Below are 8145 nucleotides of genomic sequence, written 5' to 3'. Positions count from 1 at the left end.
CATCTCTTCGAAGGACCAGAAAATAAACTACTGTACATAAATTTAAATTTAAGTCATGCCCACAGGTGTATAAGTGGTCCCCATGAAAAACATGTAACCACGCGGGCCGGCAACAACAACAGTTGCGTGTGGAGGTCTACCTGACATAATACATAGTTAGCAATAGGGTCAAGAGTCCACATTACCAATACGTTTCTCCTTTAACTAAGTTTTTTTTTAATGATAATGGAATGATGCAACCGCCTGCGCTAACGGTTTACGCTGGCGGGGCACCAGTGCATGATAAGATAAACACGAGGACAGATCAGTTAGACCATTATAGCAAATTCACCAGGAATTTATCACGATGGTTTCCAGTGTGAACCGCGCCGAGTTTGACCTGACATGGTACATTAAATATGATTTATACAGCATGTTTATTTAAGCACCACGGCCATTACGTCATCATGCGACGTTCATGGTGCTCAGACGTTGCCATTATAGAGGACAGTTATACCTAGAGTTGGTATAACTCGTATCCTATAATTTAAGTTGGTCAGAGGAATAAAAATACGAATATAAGAGTCGTAGCTTTTTATTTTCTCATTCGAGATATCAGATGTTTTCACTTGTACAACATTCAGATCGCATTGTGTCTATGATGTAGTAACATTCACATTGATATGTTTTATAACAATACCTAATTAAGAGTCGTTTGTTTAAATTACAATCGTACGCTTACAATACTTTTTTTTTTATGGAGACAATGGTTTGTTTATTAGTCTACTTGTACAATTATAGATATTTCATATATCAATGCTACTACATCTTATTGCTTCATATAATCGTTGAAAATTATCGAGAATAATAACATCGTTACATAAATTATGTTTCCATTAAAACAGCAAAAAACTAAGATCGCGAAAGTAAACATTTATAAAAAAAATCTTGATTGCGTTGTCTTCCATCTCGCTTACACTCCCATTAGAGCAAGAGTATGAATAGAATCAAATGCCAGACAAGTTATTTTAATTCTAGTTACATGTTAAAGAAAATTTATGAATAAAAACATTATTCTAAATTCAAATTCAATGTTTGCAAAGTTTTCAAGTTCTGGCCACAAACATAAATATAATTTAAAGTTATTCTCGTAAATCTTCCATAGATAATATGAAACAATTTGACACAATACGTAACTATCACAACACACTATTCAAACAAAGTGTTTTAAATGCAGAAATTCGGCGATTTACCTTCAACGACGGACCAAAGATATGTCATATTCGAGATTAAACATAAAATTAACTACACAATATTAATATTAGACTATTATATTATTAATTAGATCACACTTTAAAATTTACTAAATTCATGTCAATAGGTACATTAACAGAAATATTTACTAAAATTACGGCTGAAAAATAAATCGCCGAATGCAGAATACATTTTTCAAACAATTCTAACGTTATATTTTTTTTATAGATTCATCGATTCACTTGTCTAGATTGTCTGTGGCTTTAAAAAGTGTCATTACAAAAACTGATCTTAAAATATTCGATACGCCATGACGTTCGACGAGACATATCACAGAGATTGTGTACATTCATTACTTTTTATGGACATACGAACCGACGTTCCAACCGAATGAGCGAAAAGGATATATATTAAAAAGATATAAAAAACTGGCCATTTTTAATAAAATCTATTACATTTTCGCGCCATAATTTCTTTCAATATTCTGTTCTAAATTTAAATGCCTTTGTATGGATGTGTTTCTTTTCGCTCATTAGTGGACGTAGGATATAACACGCACACTTAAAAATAGATAGAAAATCTTATATTTTAAGTAGATGCATAAGTTTTATTTGTGGTAATGGCTTTTTCATTCGCACAAACACACTTTTAAAAAGCAAAAATGAAAAAGAATGCAAAGGAAAACCACACATACAGACCTCATGCGTTCAAAAATATTGTTTCAAAGTTAAAATGAAAAATATTTTTTCCCTATTTCCACTGACATTGGCAGGTACTATGAAAAATTACCTGAGATCATTTTTTTCTATATTTTTTAAGATTTGTAATTTTTTTTTCATTTATTCATTTATAGACTACAATTATTAGGAAATTAAATCAATTACAATTATCATACCACTACAAATAATTACAAATAAAATAATGCCATTTTTTTTTATTTTTAACAAGAATCTGGACTTTCGGTCTGTAACTCAAAAAGGAGTTAGTCTGATAGTGAATATTTTTATAACTACATAATATTTATAATACTTAAGTAAATGATAGACAATAATAGAAAAAAAACTTCGGTGGAATTGATTTTTGTCACTTTTCTGTGTATTTTTACATTTTATATCGCATTCACACAACACAAATAGTAGAAAAACGAATATCACACACAAATATCAATTCTGTAGTATGTGATAGAAAAAAAATATCTAAAAACAAAATTGTCATTTGTATGTAACATTTAATAGGTCAACATATACTCAATAACTTACTTCTCTAAGAAAATATGGAATTTCTTGCAGTTTTTTTTCCTCCTTACAAAAATCACAGTACAAAAAAGCTATGGTTCGACGCCGTCTGTTCCCACATGTTCGTTATTTACTCTTAAAATAATCATTTATCATTAATAAAGCTACTGTTAGAAGAAAATGGAAACAAACGACGTCAATGCATAATGACGATTCAATTCGAATCAATAATTTGACATTCAATTTAGTCATAAAACGTAAAATTGTAATGAGAACATAAAAACTATTAAATAAATACTTTTATAAAAACGTTATACTTTTTTTTAAATCAATCGACAATTCTAAATGTAAAATTACCGATTCGAACATACAGATAATACTCGGCTTTTTTTATTTTTTATTTTCTTTTTTACTGGTTCGACCACTTTAATTGCACCTTCGTAAACTCAAATACTATAATCTATTGATAACCTAAACGCCATGCTCGACTCTGACTTCCATTCGATATTCAAAATTTCGGAATTTAAAATTTGTTAAGTTCCATTTTCGAATTTCTAAAATTCCGAAATTTCCCGCCTAAATGATTGGATCACGGTATTTTGACTACATTTTCAAAAATGGGATCACACACACATCGACGCATACCATACAATTATAAATTGAAAACGCGCCTTCCTACATTAGCTACCATATATAATATAGAGATTTTTACTCTGTAAAATTTTAATTAATAAAATTTGCATTTAATTATTATTCTATAACAATATAAATAATCTAAAATCAAAAGCCAGGCTTTTATTTATAAACGTATTTGGCGATTTCAAATTTATGCACAGAATAAAAACCTCTTTCTGAGCTCATACTGCATTTGCTTTGTTTTTTTTTTTTACTGCCCAAGGCACAACGTTATACAGACAAACCATAGACAACTATTGTCATATAATATATTATTATTAATAAACAAAAATATACACCATAAAATAAAATTATTAATTAAATATACATTTCTTCCTACGCAAATATTTTCAAATTCATTATTATATTAATTTAATGTACAAACAATTCAATGGGATAATTTTCTTTCATGGCAAAAGACCAAGTCATACACTTATTTTTTTAAAGCTACGAAATTAAAACATACATCTTTAGCACACAGCCTTAATTTTTTGTCTATGGTTATTGTTTATGGATGTAATTTCGGACTGACAGCTTACGATTAGAAGGCGCGGGTGTTTGGTGTTCAGTTGTTGCAGTACACTGGGAGTACAGGGCTTCGGGGCCAATCTGAAGTTTCTTCGCTCTCGCTGCTTTCGCTACCCGATCTGTAATAATAATAATAATTTATTTTCTTCTAAATTTTACGACCTAGATAGGCTAACGGTTTAGTCGTGGGTTCGATTCTCACACGATACAAATATTGATATGAGTGTTCTTTACGTGTGTTATTTCTAATTATTTTGAAGTTACAAAAATGAATAGATAGATAAATTCTTTATTCACCAATTAGAGACACATAATACACATGAGTTACAGAAAAATATATGAACAAGTAAAAGAAATGCAGGTGACTTTATGTGCCGCAAACGTGAATTTCAATTTCAAATCAAGAAAATTTCAATTTCAAATAAATAAAACAAACCTAGTAAAAAAAAAACACACACCTGTTTCTGTTGGCGGTCTGTTCTGCTGCGAAGTGTTGTTCCTCGATGGTCGGCAACAAAGATGTGAGACGGTCGGTCGGGCGCAACACCTGACAACATTATAGAATAGAATAGAAAATCATTTATTCAAATAAACCTACATTGAAGCTCTTTTGAATATTAATCACATTTTTTTTTTAATCTACCGCTCATTTGGAACTGTATCTCATCACAAGAAGGAGCAAGAAACTTGCGTGTTGCTCTTTTAAATAATTTTATTCTTAGTGGCATTAGTCCACGTAAAAATTCCCTTCTTATATCTTCTTGGTTTATGGATCAGATCACGCAATGTACCATGTCCGGTTGATGAATTTACCCCGATGGGCTAACTGATCTGACCTCATTCTCATCCTGTCATCCTCCACTACTGCACCGTCAGCGTAAACCATTAGTGCAGGCGGGATGTACTATTTACATTATCATCCTTTAGGCATAATACATTACAAACATTCGTCATTAGTCTACATAACAATCTCTTTCCCCTTTTTGTGTCTAGTGAACGCACCTTGAGCGTCCGTTCGGAGAGTCTCCACACAAGTCTCTGCGGGTGCGCCCGTCCCCGGGCTCCGTAGCGGGACAGCGCGGCGCGGACAACGTTGCGGGTAGACACTAGGCTTGCTTCCGACATCTACAAAGGCAGACAAAATCACATACAGATATATCGTTAATATGGGTTAACGTGTCAAAGAAAAGTGGGGAAAATACTTATAAACAAAAATTTTGTACGAATTTGAAGGAAAATTGTATAATCCATACAGTAGAAGATTAGAAGATTGTTATTGTTAAATTAAAGGCGTAAAATTTTAGACAGTATACAAACATAGTTAATACTAACATGACAATAAGCCTGCAGTTGCGCCGCGAAGTCGTTCAGATAGAACGCGCACTCGGCAGTCCCACCCGTAGATGTTTCACGGGCACACCAATCGACCAGCTGCTCCTCTGTTATTAAACAATAGAATAGAAATAATCTTTATTCGATTATTATATCTTTAGATTATTTATCTTATACGACTCAATCTGACCACAGATTCATCACAAGAAGAATGAGCAAGAAGTTGCTCTTTTGAATAAGAAATCTATACATATAAATAAAATTGGAGTGTCTGTTTGTAATATTGAAATAATCGTTTTTTACTATATGCATATGAATATAAATACGGTACATACACCAAAATATATTTTTTACAATTTTTGTCTGTCTGTCTGTTTGTTTGTTCCGGCTAATCTCTGAAATGGCTGGACCTATTTTGACGGGATTTTTTTGGCAGTTAGCTGATGTAATAAAGAGTAACTTAGGCTACTTTTATTTTAGAAAAACTCTCTAATTAACTTTTTTTATAAATTCCACGAGGACGAAGTCGCGAATACAGCTAATCGAAATATCGACCAGAAAATCTTTAATCAAATAAACATACATTTAAGAACCTCTGAATAATAGTCATATATTATCAGTTTTACTGTTATATAAACGCAAAATTATTATCATCACTTTGCTTTGACTTCCAAAATACAGCATACATAGCTTAGTGTGGAGTCGTTGACAAAATGTTACTTAAGTTTTCCGAAATAAATGTTATTCTTATAATTAGTCATTACAATTTATATACTTTTTTAACCTATTCGGAAAACTATCTCATGACAAGAATTTGATTAAACAATAGAATAGAAGAATATTCTTATTACGGAATATACACAGTTCAGTACTATCCTTGGACTTTACCTATAGGGCCTAGATCTATTACAGTTCAAGTCTTTAGTACAATAATAAGTCTAATTGAGAAGTCTTTTTGTAAGTCGTTTAAAAGAAAATTTATATTACACTCACCAAGCTTATGATATATTATGACCAGAGCCAATTCCCCGGTGCGCGCGTTCACACAGCTGGCATCGCAGACGGCTATCTCTAGCAAATTCACTAGATCGCTCTCCTGTTGAAGAAATAAGTATAATGTTCATACGTATAGCTTTTGCCCGCGGCTTCGCTCGCGTTAATTTATCCCCTTAGGGGTGGAATTTATTAAAATCCTTTCTTAGGAGATGCTTACATCATAGTAGCTTTATGCATGCAAAGTCTTAGCCCGATCGGTTTAAAATTGACAAAGTTTCATACAAATTTTCATCCCCTATTTTATCCCCTTGGGGTAGAATTAATCAAAATCCTTTCTTAGCGAATGCCTACGTCATAACATCTACCTGCATGCCAAATTTCAGTCCGATCCGTCCAGTGGTTTGGGCTGTGCGTTGATAGATCACTATGTCAGTCATTTTTGAGTTATATATATTTAGATTAGAAAATCACGGTATCTTACCACGTTTTACTTTTATTGAGTTCCCGATATAAAGTGTATTAAGTGTACGTGAAGATGCTTAGAATAGTTTGACGAGATTGAACTCACCTGTACAGGCGGTAATGGTACATTAAGCCGTGCAGCAGCTCGAACCATCATGCTGTATAACAAACGCAGCCAATGTAGAGCTGTTCCCGCGCGACACTCCGCCGCTAGAGCTAGTTTATCCGTAATAACACGCGACATCCGCCGCACGTCGCCCGCCGTACACGCAGATTGGGATACTGACACTAAAACAAATAGAATAATAAATAACCCTGCAAATTAACCGCCATCTAGTTTCATACTAAGCAGATTGCTTGTGTTATGGCTAGACTACTGATACAAATACTTAGATTGTACATAGGGTAGTATTGTACGAGATAGTTAATTAGGTGTTGTTCGAGGAATAGAACCCGCGACCATCGCAAAAAAATAACCATGCAAATATTTGAGTATGACTGTTGGTATCTAAGTATATATAAAAATCTAAGTATATATTTACACAATTATGTCTAGTACCCATAACACAAGCTCTGCTTACAGTGGGACTAGATGGCGCTGTGTTAATTGTCCAGAAATAATTAATTAATACGATTTTTTTATACATAATTTCTGTCAGAGCTTAAAGTTACTAGGCATTGCAATTCAACAGAAAGTGATGCAATTCGTTAACAGAATGTGAACTCACCCAGTTCTTCCACAGTGACATTCCTCGGCTGACGAGTGTCCTCAGCGTGCTGGTCTATCGCTATGTTCATGCAGGAGACAGTGATGCAAGGAATATGGCAGGGCCGCACCTTCATTTTGGTCAGGAACCTGTTACCAAACATTCAAATACTCAATATTTTTATGTTTTTGTATCTTAATAATATTCTAAACGCGAAAGTTTGTAAGTATGGATGAATATTTGTTACTCTTGCACGCAAAAAGTATTGAAAAAATTTTGATGAAATTTTGTAATAATATAGCTTATGCAACAGAATAATATATAGACTATATTATTTATTGAAATTTAACGCGTGTGACACCGCGGACACTACTAGTTAATATTATAAACGTAAAAGCATGTGAGTGTGGTTGAAAGTTTGTTGCTCTTTCAAGCAATAAGTATTAAACATATTTTGATGAAACTTTACAATAATATAGCTTATACATCAGAATAACATATAGGCTACAATTTAAAAAGATAATATGTAAATTGGGCGAAATATAATGATAAATGTCAAACATTCATTGCGGAAACTTGACTAATGTGTCACGTACGTTGCCGACCCTCAAGAAACCTTAATTTACTCCTCTTGAAAACCCTTCTCTAATAGTAATCAAATTTCTTGCATGATTTCCTTGGAGGTCAGGATTCCGCACTGAATATTTGTGGTCTCACACATGCTAATAATAGTAGAGTTAAACAAAATAACAAATCCATTGAGTAATAAAATAATACCGACGGGAGTTGGTCTTCACCCGCTCCATAAGTCCTTTCTTTGGTTTGGAGTTTCATCTGCACTCGCCGCCTATCGTCCGGTGAAGCTGTAAAGGTCAGCTGTAGCCAACAGCATTAGATTAATCCGAAAAAAAAACTACACTACGGACACCGTTGGACAGTCAGCGTGTTCACCATTCCAGTTGTATAAAGAATAAAAT

The 8145-nt window shown here is 33.2% G+C and overlaps 1 protein-coding gene across 2 annotated transcripts in view; it reads right to left on the bottom strand.

Moving 5' to 3' along the window:
• Positions 1 to 566: 566 nt before the first annotated feature.
• LOC131843010 (cyclin G) overlaps positions 567 to 8145 on the bottom strand; it is a 30148-nt gene continuing 22569 nt past the window's right edge. For both annotated transcript variants that reach the window (XM_059191601.1, XM_059191602.1), the window contains exons 5-11: positions 7190 to 7317; positions 6568 to 6749; positions 5997 to 6099; positions 5004 to 5110; positions 4674 to 4796; positions 4130 to 4218; positions 567 to 3790 (exon numbers count right to left, since the gene is read on the bottom strand). In XM_059191601.1, coding sequence (XP_059047584.1) covers positions 3709 to 3790; positions 4130 to 4218; positions 4674 to 4796; positions 5004 to 5110; positions 5997 to 6099; positions 6568 to 6749; positions 7190 to 7317 — 814 coding nt within the window. In that variant the 3' untranslated portion in view covers positions 567 to 3708. The remainder of the gene's footprint in view (positions 3791 to 4129; positions 4219 to 4673; positions 4797 to 5003; positions 5111 to 5996; positions 6100 to 6567; positions 6750 to 7189; positions 7318 to 8145) is intronic.

The sequence above is a fragment of the Achroia grisella genome, unplaced genomic scaffold (genome assembly GCF_030625045.1).
Source record: "Achroia grisella isolate CSIRO2021 unplaced genomic scaffold, CSIRO_AGI_Agris_v1 utg2716, whole genome shotgun sequence".
In the NCBI taxonomy this organism is placed as follows: Eukaryota; Metazoa; Arthropoda; class Insecta; order Lepidoptera; family Pyralidae; genus Achroia; species Achroia grisella.
This window is presented reverse-complemented; position numbering and strand designations above follow the sequence as displayed.